Source organism: Camelus ferus, chromosome 17 (assembly GCF_009834535.1).
Source record: "Camelus ferus isolate YT-003-E chromosome 17, BCGSAC_Cfer_1.0, whole genome shotgun sequence".
NCBI classification, from domain to species: domain Eukaryota; kingdom Metazoa; phylum Chordata; class Mammalia; order Artiodactyla; family Camelidae; genus Camelus; species Camelus ferus.
In genome coordinates, this window is record NC_045712.1 from 10,240,341 (window position 1) to 10,260,541 (window position 20,201).

Consider the following 20,201-nt stretch of genomic DNA (forward strand, 5'->3'; position numbering starts at 1 on the left):
ATCGGATCCTTGATCTAAATCATCAGGTTTTACTTTCAAAATTAGTGCTTAAGGAGCCCAGTACTTACATTAAAAATATTGTTGTAGGTGAATATTTATTGACACAGGAAAAAATGATTGCAATATAGGAAGTAGAAAAAAAGCATATGCATTATCCATTTTTACTTAAAAAAATCATGTACACCAATATATTCAAACACATGATCCATGTATAAAAACTGCTCCTTAAGTTATAACATAGTGCAGTGGCCTCTAAATATTTTTGTTCATACAGCCCCATTCATTCTCAATATATGAATACTTTATATTTATTTATTTCTACAGTTATATACATGTAGAATTCTATTAACATCATGTACATTATAAAATATTCACAAGAGTAATGCATCAACGGAATGAGATAGAGTACATGTTCAAAGAACGGATAAAAATGCGTATCATTGGAAGTTCTATTTTCTTTCTGCACACCTACAGACCTCCACTCCTGCAGAGCGGATTCCACAGTTAGGCAAAGCTGAGTTTAATTCCAGATCCCACTTCTCACTGGTGAACACTCTCAGCTACGTCACTGAGCATATCTAAACCTCAGTTTCCTAATCTGTAAATAGGAATGATTACATTTCTTTTAAAAAAATTTTTATTGAGGTGTGATTGATAGGTAACATTATACTGGTTTCAAATGTACAACATAATGATTCAATATTTGTATATATTCAAAATGAGTGCCACAGCAAGTCTAGTTAAATTCCATCTCCATACATAGATACAATTTTTTTTCTTGGATAAGGACATTTCAAGTACACTCTCTTAGCAACTTTCAGATATGCAACACAGTATTATAGGGCATTGCCCACTGCTTGGCTTATGGTAGGGGCAGAAAAATTAAGCTGGTACTATTGTTGTCATGACTAACAGTTGTCTTAAGATGATGGGGATTGGAAAGTTTGCAGTTATTCTTCTTTGCATGTCAGTATATTTTCACTTACTGATAATTTGTCAGAATTTTTTAAATTGCTATTTTGTATTTTAAAAGAAGTGCTTAGCACAGTGACTTAGAGATCTTCTGCACTGCATCCTCTTTCAAAGTGAATGTGGGGAAAAAAAAAAGTGAATGTAAGATTCATGGAACACTACCCACCTTGCCTAATGGAAACTTCCCAAACCAAGGCTTAAAGCCATTCCTTTCCACCACCCCAGAGCTGCAAGCTCATGATTCCCCCAGCATGTGGGAGGCCCCGTCCAGAACCTCCTGGCCCCCAGGGGCCTGTGTGCCTTTGTGAACAAGCTCATTCAGTTCTGGGCACAGGCGCCTGAGGCTGGGCAGGCAGAAAGGAAGCAATTAAGACAGTGGAAACCTACAAGGGAAAAAGCTGTTGGCTGGGTAGACGTCACGGGTGTGTGACCTGTGCAGTTGCACAGGGCCCCCCTGCTCGGAAGGGCCCCGTGCTTGGTTTGATGCTCTTCTGTCACCATCTTGAAGTTCACAATGATTTTTTTTTAACAAAGGGGCTCCATGCTTTGATTTTTCGCTGGGCCTTGCAAATTGTGTAGCATGGTCCTGACTATTGGAAACTGTAAGACATTGAGAAGGTCTGGATGTTGAATGGGTTGTGAAAGAAAGGGTCCTCTCATAGGCTTCTAAGCAGGTACTCCATTGAGAAAGATGGAACCACACAGAATTCTGCAAACCAGCTTTCTTGAGTATGTCTGGGAACTTCTTAGCCCTTTCTGGCTCCACTATGCATAATCTCCCAGGTCTGAGGCATGGGGAGTAACAAAACCTTGACCTCACAGAGCTGTTGTGAAAATCAAGAGAGAAATTGCAGGTGAAGGGGATAGAACAGTGCCTGGCACCTGGAACACTCTTTTCTACAAGCCTCCTGAATACACAGTTAATACCCTTGTGTCAACTCTATGAGCTAGGGAATCTATTTTTCTCATTCTATACATGAGCATACTAAGGCCCAGAGAAGTTGAGTAACTTGCCCAAATCACACAGCTGGTTAAAATGTGGAGCTGGGATTCGAACCCAAGTCATCTGATGGCAGAGGTCATGCTCTTCTCACTCCACCCTCATGCACCCTGCTTTCCTCAGTGTCTGCTAGGTGTCCGGTACCCTTGCATACTTTATATCACTTTACCCTTGAATTGTCGCTCTTGAGATCCTTGTTCTGCTGGGCCTTGGAGACTGAGGCCTGGCAGTCACAGTCATGAATCTGTTCCACATGTGGCGGAACTTGGGTTTGAACCCTCCTCCTCTGAATTTCTAGTCTGCCTTTCCACTTAATCATTCTTCAAAAGAGACTCCAAAAGATGTTTAACGGCATGACCTATGCTGGGCTGATAATGCAAATACAGTTAGACTTTGGGGAACTCCTGGACCCACATGCCAGACAGTTCTTCATAGCTTGTCTCTGGCAGCACTATCATAGTGGCATAGCTCAGACCTTGAAGTCTCACTGGGTTCCAAGCCCAGCTCAACCCTACAGAGCTGTGCGCGTTTCCACAAGTCTCATCGCCTCTTTCAGTCTCAGTTTTTCCATCTGTAAAATGGGGGTGGTGATCCCATCTGTGGAAAAGGGTGGTTGTGTGGTTTATGTTTGGTAACCCATGTCACGTGTTTAGTTCATTGCCTAAGTATTCTAAATATTCCAAACTGCTCGGCTATTTTGCTCTTTAACTTTTAAAGATCTTGCCAGTGTTTGAATAGAAGAAAGTATGTTTGTTTATTTTGATAGTTTTTAGCTGTTCACAGAGCTGCTCTTCAGCTTGTTATCTTGTTTGGCCTTTAAGATGATCCTGTGAGGAAAGGGGTTTCATCTCCGCTTTATAGAAAAGTAAAGCCTTGATCCAGGAATTAAGGGCAGAATCAGGCTAGGAATCAAGGCCTTTGCATTTCACAGCTAGAGTGTTTTGCATTTCAAAATACTTTGCATTTTACAGCTTAGATACTTGGTATTTGTAAACAAACACAAAACCCCCCAAGTTCCATCTTAATATATCTTTGAACAGCTACTGATCACCCCTGTGCAGGAAGTGACTCTTGCCACCTTTAGATTCTCAGCTTCCCTCTCCTGGAGTAAACGAGACTGTCCCACCCATCACTGCTTCTTGGTACCAAAACAAAACTCAGTTTGGCTTTTCACATAGTGGCTGGTTGAGACATCTGCATGTTTTATTCAGTATAAATAGGAAATAGCATGACATGAATGCCAGCTCCTCCAACGCACACCATCCAGCGTCTACCAAGCGAAGAAATGGTATTTTGGAGGAGGGGACGTGACATCCACATTCCCTTGCTGCTACACATTTCAGTTCCTTTGGGTTTGAGTCAAGAAACACTGAGTGACAACCTAACATATATGCCCAGTCTTATCATCTGTGTTCAGATGGCTCCCGTGGTTAATCTAGTTTTTGTGCCATCAGGAAGGGCACCTTAAGTTACACGTGTGTAGAGCTTTGGGGCTTCAAGTTGACCATCGGTGATTTTCACTTGTCTCCTGGGAAGTTTTTCTGGAAGAGAACAGATTTCTTTGACTTTATGTTCTTTGGCAGGAAAACACTCTCCGTCTTGATTGATTTCCATTTTCTAACTCTAGATTTGTATGAGAGATAATTTTTTTTAATTACAGTACAATATTCATAAGATTCATGATTATAACCATTTTTAAGGGTACAGTTCAGTAGTATTAAATATATTCTCATTGTTGGAGGCTGGGCTGGGGGGCCCAGCTAATCATGGCCCTTGCACTCTTCAAGGAAAAAAATACATATATATATGTATAAATTCACATTATTGTGCAGTCCATCTCCAGACCTGCTCGTCTTACAGAACTGAAACTCTAGGCCCATTAAAGGACTCCCCGTTCTCCCTTCCCCCCAGCTCCTGGTAGCCACCTTTCTGCTCTCTGTCTCTTTGAATTTGTAAAATGTTTTTCTTTTAAATATTCACAGATTTTCATGTCAACCTCATTCTCAGCGTAAATCGTTCTTCTGGATTGTATTTCTTCTCAAAGAATTGAAGTCTCAAAGTAGACACGATCCGAATCCTCAGCTAGCTGGCTAAGGTTTAGACAAATCTCTCAACACATTTTCATTATTATTAGAAATTCTTCAGACCTGAAAAAAAAAAAAAAGTGGGGGGCAGTGTAACAGTTGATCCCTATCAAGCATGCAGATGGACAGAGTAATTTGTCCTTTGTTACAAGTCAGGCCACAGACAAAAATTGAATGGCAGAGGAATTCTGGCTGAGAGGAGGCTGTATTTCCCAGAACACAGGCAGGTTTCTTGAGTTTTGGGTAGACTGCTGAGATGAGGCGGGTCTGACACAAATTCCATGGGTTAGTCATGATGTTGGAAGAGCAAGTTTCAAGGCTGAACTTCCACCAGTTACTGTGGATTCTGTTGAACCATCCGAAAGCTTGGGACTTGGCAAGTTGCTTCCAAAGTTCTCGTCCACGTGGCTTATGACCAACCCTTAGCGTTGCCAGGTTTAGCAAATCAAATACACAACGAGTAACTCTTAGTATAAGTGTGTTCCAAATATTTAACCTGGCAACTCTAAACCTAGCTCACCTAGCGAGGAGTCCTCCCAGTGGTAATAATTCACCCCCCAAGCCTGATCTGAGAGTGGTAGGAATCAAGTGTTTGGTATAATCGTTGGTTTCCTGGGCTGCGATCAGAAAGGAAAGAACACATTTGTTGAACATAGGCAGGTACCTTCATAGCAGCACCGCTTCACAGCATCTTCCCACAAACCTTATGGAACAGGCCACTCTCCCTGTCTTTATAATGAGGAAACTGAGGCTCACAAAGGTTAGTTTATCTAAGATTGCAAATGTCCTACAAGCATGGGGTCCTGGGACTAAATCTAAGTCCTAACCTTATTACTGCACCTCACAGGTCTAGGGCCAGCCGGTGGGCTGGTCTGCTGATTTTGTATCTAAGTTAGTGGCAGCTTTGCAGCAGCCTGTGTCCCAGTCCCGGCTGCCTGTGTACCAGCCCGGGTGGGACAGCAGGCAGCTAGGTGACCTCTCTAAACCTCCGTTTGCTTATCTGTGAATTAGAAATAGTGCCTACATCTAGATTCTCTATGAAGATGAAATGAGCTCCTTTTACTTGCGTTTTGTATGAGGGAAGTGCTGAGCACTTGTCTGCCACATGGCACGTGCCCAGGACGGTCTCCTTCAAAGCTTCCTTTTTTGTTGTTGTTTTTTTGTTTTTTAATTGTCTTCTGAAGGAGCTGAAAGGTCTGAGGGAGCTGGGAACCAGAGACAGCCTAGAAACGCATACCTGAAGCCCAGTGAAGGAGGGTCATTTTGTCAGGAGGAAGGGCGGGTGTATTCCGCCCCTGGAAGCAGTGGCAGCGGGGCGGGGTGGGGGGGCATCCCTAGCTTCAGGGGGAGGGAGGCCAGGAGAATGGCTTATATAATCCTTCCAGTTCTCACTTTCCACTCTTTAAATGGCTACAACCTGATTGGGCTTGAGGTGTGATCAAGAAATGCTTAAATGGGGTGGGGAGGAAATTCCAAGAATGGAAAGAGCCTGTGACTTGGGAGGGGAGGGGCTGAGGTCTGGCCCAGCCAGCCTGGCTCTTCCGGCCCTTCCCCGCCCTCTCTTCCCACTTCCCTTCTCCGCTTCCTCCTCTTCCCCTTCTGCTGCTGGGCTCAGACCTGGAGACCTGGGAACCAGCTAGCTGGTCTCTGGCCTTCTAGAGCCAGTGCCACCTCACTTCAGGGCCCTTGGTAAGTCTTTCCTGTCGGTGGGCCTTGTTTCCTCCATCTGTGGACTCAGGGTGGGACCAGAGGAACTCAGCTCCCTTAATGGGCTGGTAGGGGTTCGGTCTGGAGGGGTGGAAAGTGAGGAGGGCATTTCATTTTAGTTGTTATGTTGTTGTTGTTGTAGTTGTAGTTTTTTGTTTGTTTTTAATGGGGGTTCTGGGGATTGAACCCAAGACCTTGTGCATGCTAAGCATGCACTCTAGCACCCAGCTATATACCATACCACCCCCCTCCCGCCATTTTATCTGTTATGAAGTCCCCTCAATCTGTGAGCAGTTTTACTAAATTGTTTGCAACAATCAGTAGGGGTGTTAGAATTGGGTGGATTGGAGCTCTAGCCTCCTGCCTTGGCGTATGACTATGAGCAAAAGTGACAACTTGTTTCTAACTTTCCCCGGCTCTTCCCAAGCCCTCTATCCTGCAGCAGAGATAGCTCGTCAGGGGGTTGAGATTTTACTATGACTGTTTTAGGATTTTAAAAGGAACCCCTTGTGTGGTTTAAGGAGCCTTTGTTGGGTGTTGGGCTTCTCAGCTGGGTTTGGGTGCCATGTTTTAAAATTCTGCTGAAAATGACTGGGGTCTGATATTGTAGCTCTTAAAAAAATTCTTTTTAAACTAAGTTTGGTGTCTTTGCTATTAGGGGATATCTATAGACCATTGTTGGGTGTGGTTTAAGAAACACTGAGTATAACACATTTAGTCTTGTTATCTGTGTTCAGATCTTCTACATGGTTTAGTCCAGCTTTTGGCTAATCCAGATAATCTAGTTTTAAGAAGCAGCCTATCCTCACCCAGGAAACTAACTGTAGTAGAATCAATGAGTGGCCACCATAATTATAAATTCTGAAGTCTCAGATTGAGCTGACAAAAGCCTCTCTCCTCCGCACCTCCTCCTCCCCCATTTTCTGTCCCCTCCTTTCGGAATCCTGGAGAAGTCAGGTAGAGTGGTGAAAGCACAGGCTCCAAGTCACACCTGCTACTTTCTTGCTGTGTGAGTTGAAATTAGATCTCTCTTGAATCTCAGTTTTCACATCTGTGAAATGGGGATGCTGGTGATACTAACATAACACACCTGTAGAGAGACGTTTTAGCCCAGTCTCTCAGACCTGGTAATGCCCAGTGAGTATGAGCTGTCGTTCAACGCATTTCTTTTTAGGGACTGAATGAAGATGTTCACTCTGTATAACTCCTGGAGTCTCCTACAGCTAACCTTCTAGGTTATTCTCCTTGACCTTCTTTCCTTTTTAAAGTTGTAGATTGCTGTCTCTTGCTTGAAAACCTCCCTGTTTTGTGATGTGTTTATTTTCTTATTCTGTTGCTGTGGTTCTCAAGTCATTCATTAAACAGATTACTGGGTCCGTCCTTCAATTCCTCTAATTCTGTAGGTGTCTGTGGTGGAGCCAGAGAAATTGCATTTCTAACAAGTTCTCAGATAATATTGATGCTGGGGATTGTAATAACTACTGGGGTTTCCCATGCTTAATATCCCTTTACTAGGAATTAGTGGAGAGAAAGTTACTGTTAGAACTCCCTAGTTAATTATGTCAAGAAGGTGATAAACTAGATTCATCACTGAAGGCCAAGTTCTCACATCCCTGAAAGAAACATGACTTCTTTTTTTAATTCAAAAAGGGTGATTTGAAGGCAATCTGGCCAGCAGAAAAAACACTTTAAGTAAACTGATAATATACCTTAAACTGCTAACCACCGAGTTGTTGATCAACGCTGGTAGATTAGTCAAGGAAATTAGTGTTTATGCTTAGTAACTAGGCTCCTTCTAATATTGGCGTGTGTAAGCAAGCCGTCACCATTAAAACACTGCATCCAACTCGAGTGCTTTGGCACCAGTTACACCATTTAGCAGACATTAAATAAACTTTTTTCTGGCTGTTATGAGCATTGCCACATCCCATCCCTTCAGTATAGTGCAGACCTTTGACGGCTCCCACAGCTCTCCAGCAAGCATAGATAAGCACGTGGCTTATCACCAGCCTCTGTATGGGCGACTCCAGAAGACTGGCAAACGTTTCTAATTTACATCAGTTCCTAATGACAGTAAATCTTTAGTTTGCACGGAGCATGGATATTAAGTTGAGCTCCCTGCTGTGACAACTTGCCCGAGTTGTTGGAGGCCCCCTGTCACATTTCTGTGTTTAATTTCTGATGATCTTTAGGTCACATTATAGACTATCTTGAGTGTTCAGACTGACGTTCACTATAGCTTTTTTACATTTGCAGATGCACTTTTTCTTTTTTCTGTTTCTTAGTTTTTTCATTATTATTTTGCATATGCATTTTTTAAATTGAAGTCATCAGTTACAATGTGTCAATTTTTACTGTACAGCACAATGTCCCAGTCATGCATATACATACATACATTCTTTTTCATATTCTTTTTCATTAAAGATCATTACAAGATATTGAATATAGTCCCCTGTGCTATACATAAGAAATTTGTTGTGTTTTTTTTAATCTATATTTATATATAGAGGCTAACTTTTGCAAATCTCAAACTCTAAAAATTCATCCCTTCCCACCCACTTTCCCTTGGTAGTCATAAGATTGTTTACTATGTCTGTGAGTCTGTTTTGGTTTTGTGCATCAGTTCATTAGTGTCCTCTTTTTTTCTTTTTGTTAGACTCCACATGCATATGCATTTTTATGGAGCATTCATTCTGGGATATGTTTGTGTGGATGCAAAAAGACTCTAGTCCCAAGTTACTGTTTAAAGAGCTTATTTTATGTCTTGATGACGTTTCTACAGACGTTTAGAAGTGTCAAAGTTTGCTTAGAAGTTTCTAACCCTTGGGTCGTTATGTTTAACATGTACTTTTTAGGCACCTTAGCTTTAAGTTTCAGGTAAGGAAGAGTTTTAGCATCAAAAATAAAAGGGAAGTTTAGGGCCTGGGCTTTTTTTGTTTTTTTTTTTTTTTAACTGTCCTAGAAACCTAGGGATGCTCCCGCACCAAGCACTGGCAGCTCCCATCTTCAAGGGAACTCAGTGATCCATTTGCTCCAGGAAGTGCCAGCACCAGGGTTTGCTCATTGCCCGCACTCCCTTGCCCTGCGGCCTCAGAATGGCAGGTGGCTGATTGTCCCTGTGGGCAAGTTCCCAGTTAGGCACAAACAGGTGCACACATCTGCTGGGGGTGGCTGTTTCCACACAACTGCTTCAGTGCACACAAAGGGTGGCCTCAGTTTTGCCAGCCCTGTGGCTCGCTCAAAAATGAGTGAGGTTGGCACATTCCTGCAGGGCTTTTGAGGTCAGTAAAGAAAAACAAGAGCCCGTGAAAGGGGGCTTGAGGATGCCAAGAGGAATCATCGTGCGGAAAAGAGCTGCAGTGGCTAACTGGTGGGTCGTGGGACGCTTCTAGAAAGCTGTCAGAAGAGGAGGGTTTCAGTGTGCATAATCAGATAAAATGCAGTGTGCTTCATTGTGGCATTTGAAATTCTGCTGAAATATGAAGAAAAGCAATTTCTGGCTTGTTACTGAGAAGAAGCAAGTCTTGTAGATTTATGAGCATTGTCTCTGGCTAGGACCTAGGGAGAGCAGTCCCTCTTGGCGATTCTGGTCAAGTGCATCTTTAAAATAACACTTCCCTTGCATCAGGGTCAAGAACGGCCAGCCAGCGGGGTGAGTGTGTTTATTGCTGGGGAGAGGCAGAGACATCTCCATCCAGGCTGGCTCGCCTCCCGGCTGCTTTGGGGCCCTCCCTCTAGAGTCTGAGGTTGATCCTCATTCACATAAACCAAGCCTCCTGCCCTGCCTGCCTGTCAGCCCCGGGAGGGGCCTGCTGGGCTGAAGCCAGACCTGGCTGCCCCCGCCAGCTCAGGGGATCCACGTGGCCTCGGCTCCCAGGCAAATTCCCCGGCTGGGGTTCTTCGGAGGGTGAACAAATAAGCAGTCGGCTACTGTCAGTCCACTCAGACGTGAAATCCTTCTTGGCTCTAAACTCTGAAAATGATCGGGAGTAGCTTGAGAATAATGCAGCCGTGTTTCTAACACTCTGCCTCTGAGCAGGAGTGGGCTTCCCAGCAGCCCCTTTCCAGCCACGAACCGTATCTGGTGGAGTTGTTGATGTGCATTATATCACCTGGAAGAATGCGTAAACGTGTCTGGTTTAAAGAACAAATTAGAAATTACGTAGCCACATAACCACACCCTGTGAAGAATGTGGCTAGGACCTCACCTCCACCCCCGTTGTGTATGGGGCCTCCTCCCGCTCACAATCAAGTTATTTCTCCAGAGATAAACTCTGCATGTATGAATAGATTTTCTTATTTCGTTTTATATTTTATCATATATATGATAATGATTCTATACATATAATTCTCTGTAGTTTTATTTTACCTGCTTCGGAACGTGATACACATGAGATTGTGATGTATATATTATTTGGAGGTCTTGCTTCTTTGCTTAATATTTCTGAGATTAATCATGTGTGAAGTTGCACTGTATTTTCTTTGCTGTATGGTATTCCACTGTGTGACTGCGTTATAATTGTATCATTTCTACTGCGATGGAGTGTTTGGGTTGTTTTCTTCATTTGCTGTATTGTGAACAATGCTGCTGTAAACCTTATTCTTTTGTGGAAGTTTCTCTAGAGATAGACCTAGGAAAGGATCTCTGGGTCTTGGGGTATGCAGATTTCCAAAATGATCAGACCAGTCAACATTCCCAGTAGCAGTGGATGGGAGTTCCTATCACCCGGCATCTTGATATAAAGTTTGGGCAGTTGGGTGCAAAGTGGTGATGCATTGAAGGTGTAACCTGAGTCCTTGTGAAGCTGAACTCTTCGCTTCTGCCTGTTGGCCATTTGGGTTTCTACTTCTGTGCTGCTTGTGCAGAGATTTAACCCATCTTGCTGCCAGGCCATCTGTCTCAGCCACCCTTGTATCTTTCTGATCCTCTTTTAGTGTCATCGCCAAGTCCACAGCTCAGTCACCTCCTTATCTATCAGTGGTGGCTTGTTAGAAGTTTTCTGTATGAAATAGATTCTTAAAGAAAAGTGATGTGTATTCGTGAGGAAAGGATGTTTTGCAATAGTACAAATGACCAGATTTGGAGGATTAACAGGAACCTTTTCTAACACGAAGAAGGCTGTGTTTTTTCTTGAGAATATAATCTTTTGGGATGGTCTAGATTCCACCTTTGTGAAAAGTGCTTCTCTGTCTCATTTATCCATGCCTACTGACAGTTTGCACTGTAGATAAATTACCTGAAACTAGAAACCAAGTTGAACTAGAAAGGTCCTCCCTCTACATTCTTTGCTTATAATTTATGTCAGGATTTGCAAAGCGATGGTGATGGCCTGCTGGTATGTTTTATACAGCCTGCACAATGTTTCACTTTTTATTTTGGGCTGTATTTTTTTGTTTTTTGGTTGAGGCAATATTTTAAAATTCAGACATTCTGTGTAAAACTCTGGGATTTTGCCTTATTTTGGAAAAAATATGCAGTCATTAGGCAATAGTGGCTCGACATTTCCACGTGGCAGAAATTACCTTGATTTGAGTTGCAGTTCCCCGTCAGCAGTGGGGTCTGATTGTTTCCTCAGTATCCAGTCTCCCTTTCCTCCATGGGTAGAAGTTTTAGGTAGGCATGTGGCTGCCCCGGTAAAGACTACGTACCCAGTGTCCCTTGCAATTAGGGAGCATCATGTGATTATCGTGGCCAGTGGGATTAGGGAAGTGGGCAGCTTTCAGGTTCTGCCCCTAACAAGGTGGATATGTCCTCCTTTATCCTTTTTCCCCTACCTGTTAGCTGAGGAGTAGATATGGTGATGGGCTATCTTGGACCACGTGAAGGACAGCAACACCCCAGGAAGGACTGAAGCAGCAAGAGAAGAGTTTGGGCCCCTGAACACTTCATGCTATTCTAGCTCTGACTTCTATGTAAAGAGAAATTAACTCAAACGTTAATGTCTGTCACACACAGTAAAATCTACGTCCTAAGTCATACTTCAAATGCACAGTGTTCTCTTCTCTTCCTCATGGTCCCCATCCGTCCCCGTTGTGTCCCTCTGTCTGCTGCTGAGTTTGACTTGTCTTTCTCAGCTCGCTTAGACAGATGGATTTCTAATGCACCTCCCAACTTGGCTCCTGTTAGATACTTGCACCTGAGATATATTTTTATTTCAATATGTAATAGTCTAAGTGACACAAGAGAAAAATCCTTTAAGTGTGAAAGATACCATTAGAAGTTTTAGGGTTGAAGTATCAGGAGTTTGATAATAATCCAAATCAGAGCTTCTCAACCTCAACACTATTGACATTTGAGGCAAGATAATTCTTTGTTGCTGGGGGCCTGTCCTGTGCCTTGTAGGATGTATAGAAGCATCCTGGTCTCTGCTCAGTAGATGCCAGTCACACCTCATTCCCCAATTGTGACTGTCAAAAATGTCTTAAGACATTGCCAAGTGTCCCCTGAGAGGCAAAACTGCCCCAGTGAAGAACCACTAATAAAGTATATTTCTCTCTTTCTTTTTAATCTTTCTTTCTTTTTTCTAATTAATAGACTATTTTTTAGAACAAATTTAGTTTCACAGACAAATTGAGGAGAAACTACAGGGAGTTATTTTATATCCCCCCCGCAACCCTCCATAGTCTCACTTATTTTTGGCATCTTATGTTAGTGTGGCTCATTTGTTTCAAATGATAAATCAACATTGATACATTATTATTAACTAAAGTCCATAGTCAAATTGTGGTTCACTCTGTGTTGTATTATTCAGAGTAGTTTCACAGCTCCCCAATCCCCTGTACTCCACCTTTTAACATATATTCCTTTTAAAGTAACCTAAACTCTCCCAAAAATGATCCCCGAGCCACTTGCCTATTAATGCGCATTTTAGTTGCTTGCCAGTGATTGATTAGTACCCAAAAAAGTCTTAATGAATGAATATTCATTGCTATTTAAGATGCTGCCTCGTGATTAACCTTTGATAATTTATTGATTTTCCAGATGCATCACATCTTAGAACTGGGGTAGGCTCTAATTGTGCAGAGTTAAAATTACATTTGAGAACTCCTTGGGAAGGTGACCCATCAAAGACCAAAGTTACCCTTTCAATAAATCCAACAAAGGTAGTCTTTTTCTCCAGTTGAGACACATAGCTGTTTCTTTAGTCAGGTGCTAAATATACGGGCTGGTTGTGTTTAGCAGGCACGTAGTCAATGCATAAATCCTAGAAAAATCTCAGGATTGTGAGATGCTGGTGCTTCAAGGACACAGGTACTAAAAGCATCTTAAAGGGCAGCGACTTCAAACCTGCCATTTTACACTTACTCTCAGCCATGAGCCTGTTGAGTAGGATGATGGATAAAATTTCTCCCTTCTTTCTCCTCACTGCTCTGTCTTTTCCCTGACTCCATTTGCATAAGTGAAAATCACTTGTTTGTGCTTGCTAGGCACTCAGTGTACACTGAATGCATATTTGCTAAATGAGTAAGTGAATCCGTGGTAAATAGCGGCTTCTCCTCTTCTACTCAGCTGAGGTCTTGATCGCCTCAAGATTTAGCTATAATCCAAAGAAATAAGTGACCGCGAGGCTGAGTTCTTGGAACACAGAACACAATTCACACGGACCCAGAAGATAATAACACACGTGTGGTTGGCGGTGATGATTAATAACAAAAAGTGTTCATTTTAGAACATACACACGTATTTGACCTTCATAAAAAAAAAAGTCACAAGCCAACTTCTTTGGAAAGGAAATGGGATTTGAAGGACAGGGCATAAAAGAAATTATTAAGAAAAACAAATACCATCACTGGGAGTTGACAGGTGACCTTTAATGTGATTAAATTGGATTGTGGTATATTTTAGTTTTCCGGAAGCCCAAACCAGTTTCCCAAGGTTGTCAGTGTGGTTAAGCCATACTGCTCAGATTTCAAATGAATAGAGAGATTTATCCTTACGTAAGAGCAGGAGCCAAGTGACTTTTCACTTCCTGGAGTAATTTCAAAGCCGGATCTTTCATTCTGAGGAAGGGCCACAAGCCTGGTTTTGAAATTCAGCATTGACAGGTGCAAATCGTAGTGTCCCCAAGCTAGGGGACACTCAACTCTAACTCTGTGTTCTTGCTTGAAAGGCAGTAAGTTTATGTTCAGTTTGCTCAGTTGCTTCACTTGGTTGCCCTGTGGAGAAACTTGGCGATAAAACCAGAAAACAAACCTTCTGTAGACACTGAAGGAGCACCACTTACAGCAAACCTGATCAAGTGACAGGAGAGAGCAGTTTGTAACACAGCACAGTATGGTGTGGGCCAGACAAGACCTGGCTGCTTGGCCGCGCTCGGTTCTCCAGTCTGATCTGTAACATTCCGTCTAGGAGAATTGAGTGAACGCTTTGGGAGGAGACTGACCTTGAGCTCAGTGTTTGGTCTTCCACTTGGGGGTTCATCTCCTTCAGTATCAGGATCCACACTGGGGCAGACCCCAGGGAAGCTAATGTACAAAATGCTTGAGTGACGGATTTGAAAACCGATCGGTTTGGAGTTTTCATTTGTAGCTAAGGGTGAGGGTGAAGGGGAGCTCTGCCTCGCCAGAGATGAGAATGTTCACGCTGGCTCCCCAGGACGCTGCTCTGGGATGCTGTCAGGGAATCAGGTAGCAGAATACAGTAGTTGCGATCTTGGCCTTTGAAGCCTCCTGGCTCCTGCACACGGGAGCTGTGAGACACTCAGCAAGAGGATTAACCTCTCTAAAGCGCACAGTCCTTCCTATAAAGCGGTGTGGGTAGTAATAGTACCTGCCACATGGGAGGAGTTGCGATGAGATAGATAATGCCCTAAACGTGCACTTCATGGTGCCTGGCTCTTGATAACCTCAACAAAAAGTAGCTAGTGGCCAAGATAGGAAGAGGTGGGAAGTGGGTGGAAACCTACCAGTGTGCTGTGTGATGAACACCAGTGGGATCAAGATGTTCAGTAGCTCTTTAATGCACTTACCCTAGGCTTTAATAGACCCTCCAGAGTCACGTCTGTTTCCTGCGACTGCTCCTTAAGCACGTGGGGCTGTTAGAGATTATTCTGTCTCATACGGTGCAGGGCCAACTACGACTGGGTCGGACCACTTGTTTCCCTTTCTGTTGAGTTCCTTAAAGACACACCCTTCCCCTTTGATAGCCGGAATTTTGCCTTTTGTTTTGTTTTAATTTTACTATTATTGTTTTTAATTGAGATCTAGTTGATTTACAATATTATCTAAGTTTCAAGTGTACAACAGTGATTCACAAGTTTTAAAGATTATGCTCCATTTATAGTTATTATAAAATATTGCCTGTGTTCCCAGATTGTTGCCATTTTAAAATTAGCTGACATTTCGCAAGGTACATTTTAGTTCTCGTGGTGCAACTTGAGGGATACTTTGAAGTTCATTAGAAATGTGTTTTCAAGTCATCTGCTATCCAAGTGCTTTCCGCAGATAGCCGACGTGGTCCATATTATTTCAGAGAATGGTAAGGAAGTAAGAGACAAGAAATAGAAAGGTCAACATAAACCTTTTTATTGCAATGATATCTATGAAGAAAAATTGGTAGTACCATGTGAATGGTTCTACGATAACCAGTGTTCCAACATGGTGACCATTACATAGCCACTAAAGATAATTATGAGGGTACTATAGAAGCATGGAGAAAGTATGAAATGAAATTTGAAGAATGCTGTGTAAAAATAAGAGTATGGAACATGCAGAATTATAGTAATACTTATGTAATAAAATACATACATACAGGAAATAAAAAGTGAACACAGCTGTGAGTTTATAAGGAAAGTGGGATTGATGGCAATTTAATAGTTATTTTAATTTTTTTTTTGTCTTTCTAAAAACTTCAAAATATCCATCAGATGAGTTGGTCATCCCAATTGAGGGCTGTCTTTAGTTCAAGTCCATAGCCGTATGTATGTTGACAACAGCATTTTTTCCAGAGCTCAAGTTGCTATTACTAGTTTTCAGATTTCATCTGGTGACCAGCTAAGATAATCTTTTAAGTAATAGCAACTGACATAGTGTATTACTTTTCTTTTCAGTGATGAAAATGCCAGGAAAGATTTAAAGACGCTACCAGCCTTTCCAACCAAAACTCTGCAGGAGCATCCATCCCTTGCCTACTGGTAAGCCAAGCCAAGACAGCCAGTGACCCCATTACCAGAGACTTCACTGAGAGCTGCCTGCTCCTCAGGAAGTTAAAAGGAATATAAGTGAGGAAAATATCAAATTGCCCATCACATGTGCCAGACTAACCCTAAGTAGACCTTGGTCTTCGCAGTGAAAGGGTCTTATAAAGCTTTCTGGAGATCATTGTCCCAAGACTGTAATCATTTGTGAAGAGTGGCCACGTGCCTCCTCATTCAAGGGCATAAAAGGTTTGTAAAGTGTACTTTTTAGTGAGTAATAGTCACTATATGTGCATGACTGCACATATAATGTGTCATGTAGCCTTAATCTAGCAGAATATAGTACAAGTGGTATAAAAAGGCAGATTTCCTTGGACAGAAGTGTTTGTAATGAACAGAATGAACCTGAATGATCAGGGATTTCCTCTATAGCCAGAAATCATTGTATATTTTGAGTCATTTTACTTGTCTATATTTTAATGACTCCATTGCATTGCCCATGCAACATTTTTCTTAGAAAAGTACTTTTTCCCCCCTTGAATTAGTTACATTGCCTTAAATTTATTTTCCTCTGTTTAAGGCTGTGGATCCTGAAGATGGTTTTCCTTTCCACTAAAGGACTGGTTACAAAATAAATATTCAACATGAATAGCTTTAATATGAAAGCTGGAGTATTTCCCAAACAAATAGTGAAAGTGTGTACTAAGGCTACATCACATCCTGAGGCTGGAAACTTCTAAATGAATCATTGTTTAAGGGTAGTTTCTTAAGGATAAAAAACAAAGACCGATTACCATTGATTATTGGTTGTCTAGAGATAAAAACATTTATTCTTCTCAGTTATACTTGAGATATGACTGAGGAGCTACCAGTCTGAAAGAAGGGTAAATAGCTGAATGATGTTAAAGGTGACCAGACTTCTGCCTGTTTCTCTCCTTTCTAGTCAAAAAGTTTTATCCTAAGACAGTAATGGAGGCTTTTCTCCTAAAAGAGTATATTCACAAGTAGTGACAGCATTTTTCATTGAAGCAGTTTTAATTCTTTCTGTATCTTTCTGAACAATTTAAAGGAAATGTCTAGAAAACCTGATACTTGCTGATCACTCTGAAAACCCTTTTTAAGTTCCCCAAGAAGGCTCTCTAACTAGTACTGAATAACATTATTTCGTATTTATTGTATACCATTCAGTTATGGGAAAGAATATTAGTTTTTCATTTAATGAATTGATATTATGCTTTTCTAATAAGTGACGTCAAGTGCCTGAGGGTCAAGAATTCATGTCATACAAAAACAAAAGTCAACCAGCTTCTGTCTCCGAAACAAGTTGGTCAAGGCCTTCTCTCTCAAGTTTTTCAGGTTGCCACCTGAGACTCCTGAAACTGAATCTGTGCCTCATACAGTCATTCATTGCTCTGCTTTTCATTTTCTTGTCTTACAGTGAGGACAGGGTAATTGAGCATTATTTGAAAATCAAAGGTCTGACTCGGGGTCAAGCTGTGGTTCAGTAAGTATCTTTCTTTTTGCTTAGATGAAATTTTAAATTTTTTTAAATTAAAAAAATTGGGGGGGAGCAATTAGGTTTATTTTTATTTATTTATTTAATGGAGGTACTGGGGATCAAACCCAGGACCTTGTGCATGCTAAGCACACGTTCTACCACTGAGCTATATCCTCCCCTCAGATGTAATTTTTTAAATTGAAATATAGTTGATGTGTAAATTATAGGTGTACAATATAGTGATGCACAATTTTTAGAGGCTATACTCCATTTGTAGTTATTATAAAATGTTTGCTATATTCCCTATGTTGTTCAATATTAGATATAATTTTAATGCCTCTGTTTGACGAAGTGATCTGAAATGATTTCTGTTGTGTAGTTTGTATACATAAAGTCCTTACCTGGTTAGAATTATCTTACCATGAATTATAAAATGTCTTGGGTCATTCCATACTTAGGTGTCATCAGTTCAGATGCCAGTCAGCATCAGGCAGGTAAAAGAAATGAGAAATACAGGCTGAGTGTAGGGCAGTAGGGAATGGTGGAGACTGTGGTGAAGTAGAGAGCTTTTGCCCTGAGCCAAGTCAAGGGTATTCAGCTTCAGAATTCAGGCACAGTGTTGCCAGATCATCTGATGTTTTTCCAGAAAAGCTGGAAATTCCGATTTTTAAATCCTAATTTTAAACATTGCAAAGTAATTTTAAGAAAATTTTTGCACGACATGAGCCACACAAAACCTGGAGGCAATGTTTGGTTGCTTGGTTTGTGAGTCTCCTTTGCATAGAGCACATAGTGTTGTATTAGATAATCTGTTTCTTCATGCTACCAACAGCAGACCATAATGATATATTTTTACATTTTAGACCTATAGAGTTCTCATCCATTTATTAAAAGCAGTTCACAGGCTACACTGAAGTTTTTGAATTGCAAAAATTAAATTTAAGACTCATAGACATAGAATACAAACTTGTGGTTGCCATGGGGGCGGAGGGTGGGAAGGGATAGATGGGATTTCAAAATTGTAGAATAGATAAACAAGATTATACTGTATAGCACAGGGAAATATACACAAGATCTTGTGGTAGCTCACAGAGAAAAAAATGTGACAATGAATATATATATATATGTTCATGTATAACTGAAAAATTGTGCTCTACACTGGAATTTGACACAACATTGTAAAATGATTACAAATCAATAAAAATGTTTATAAATAAATAAATAAATAAAATAAGAATAAAAACTAAATTTACAATTTTGTAATTTTTAAATTATAAAAACAAATGTAGCATTATTGCTATAATAATTGTAGAATAACTTCTATGGCCACAGAAGTTTAAAAAAAAACCTGCTGAATATAGCTCAGAGCATGTGAGAACTTGAAATAAGAACTTGGCGATGACTATTCCTCTGGTCAGTGTGTAGATATCCCCCACATCCCTACTCTTGCATTAATCTCTTTTTTATCGTAGCGCATCTTCTGTGAGATTCGAGGTAGAAATCAGAAGTTAACAGTCCTGAAGTTGAATCCTTAACTTGTGCCTGTTTTCTAAACTGGAAAAAGGAAAGAAAGGAGTAACAGTTTCCCTGAAGGATTTTAGGTTAGCTTAATGAGGACTTTATGAATTGTTCTTGCTTAAAGGCAGTGCCCTCTTCTTTTGATCATTACCCTTATGGCTCCAAATAAGAGACTGTCTAATTTAGTAGTTAAAGCTCTAGACTGGGACTCTGACTGACTTTATTAGAATCCTGGTGGTGCAGAGTAATTGCTGCCCGACTTTGGCACATTTACCTAATTTTTAATATTCATTTACATGTAGACCATTTACATTTAAAAAATTATCAAATTATCAATTACGAAGTCCAGAGCAATTGATCTTCAAAATGTCATTAAAAATTCCACATGTATCATAAAAGAACCTCAATATTTTGTGGGCAGAGAGGAAATCTTACACAATTTAGTCCACTCCATAAAGTCTTTTTTTTTTTTTTTCATAAAGTCTTAGAGGTACATAATAAAAATTTATTGAATTAAAAATAACAAGAGTTAGCATCATCATTTTAATTTGGGGGGGATGTTTTTAAAAGTCAGGTTTACATACAATAAAATTCACCCTTTTAAAACATATATTTCTAAGATGTTTGTCTTGAGAGTTAAGGATATATTTCTAAGAGTTTACCATGATCAATATATGGGATAGCTTTATTTTTTACTTAGTATGAGCATGTCCCAAAAGTTGATTCTCATTGCTTATATCATTAGGTGCTTAATTTAAAAAATACTTGTAATTTGGGTTTATAATACAGTGCAATATATTTCTAAGACATAGAAATTTTAATATGTGGAAAATAACATTTCCCATAGCTTTTCAAAACTGAATGTGTGTTAACAACCTCCTAACATTTGGATCAGATAAAATATATTACTCCTGTAGAGTGGTTTATTCTATTTCTACTTTAGTCAAAGACATGGTTATAATGAGGAAAATAAATATAAATTGTGTTTCTGTAGATCACTTTTCCCCAAAGGGCTCTCTGACTAATTAAATAAGAGGTTACAACATACATTCATTTTCCATAGGTATATGAAAATAGTAGAAGCCCTACCAACTTATGGAGTCCATTATTATGCAGTAAAGGTAAGCACTTTTTACATGACAAAGCTTTCATCATGACCATGTTATGAGAGTTAGTGAGCAACACTAACTTTTTTTAAAATCACATAAATCTATATGCTTGTATATATAAATTATCTCTAGAAATTTCAGCATTTAGAATAGAATTGATTTTCTTTTTTTAAAAAG

At 40.6% G+C, this 20,201-nt stretch overlaps 1 protein-coding gene across 5 annotated transcripts in view; it reads left to right on the plus strand.

Moving 5' to 3' along the window:
- The window catches only part of FRMD4B (FERM domain containing 4B), a 285,243-nt gene that overhangs the window by 227,931 nt on the left and 37,111 nt on the right, over window positions 1–20,201 (plus strand). For all 5 annotated transcript variants that reach the window (XM_032458102.1, XM_032458100.1, XM_006192674.3 and 2 more), the window contains 3 exons: window positions 15,813–15,896; window positions 17,338–17,403; window positions 19,979–20,036. In XM_032458102.1, coding sequence (XP_032313993.1) covers window positions 15,813–15,896; window positions 17,338–17,403; window positions 19,979–20,036 — 208 coding nt within the window. The remainder of the gene's footprint in view (window positions 1–15,812; window positions 15,897–17,337; window positions 17,404–19,978; window positions 20,037–20,201) is intronic.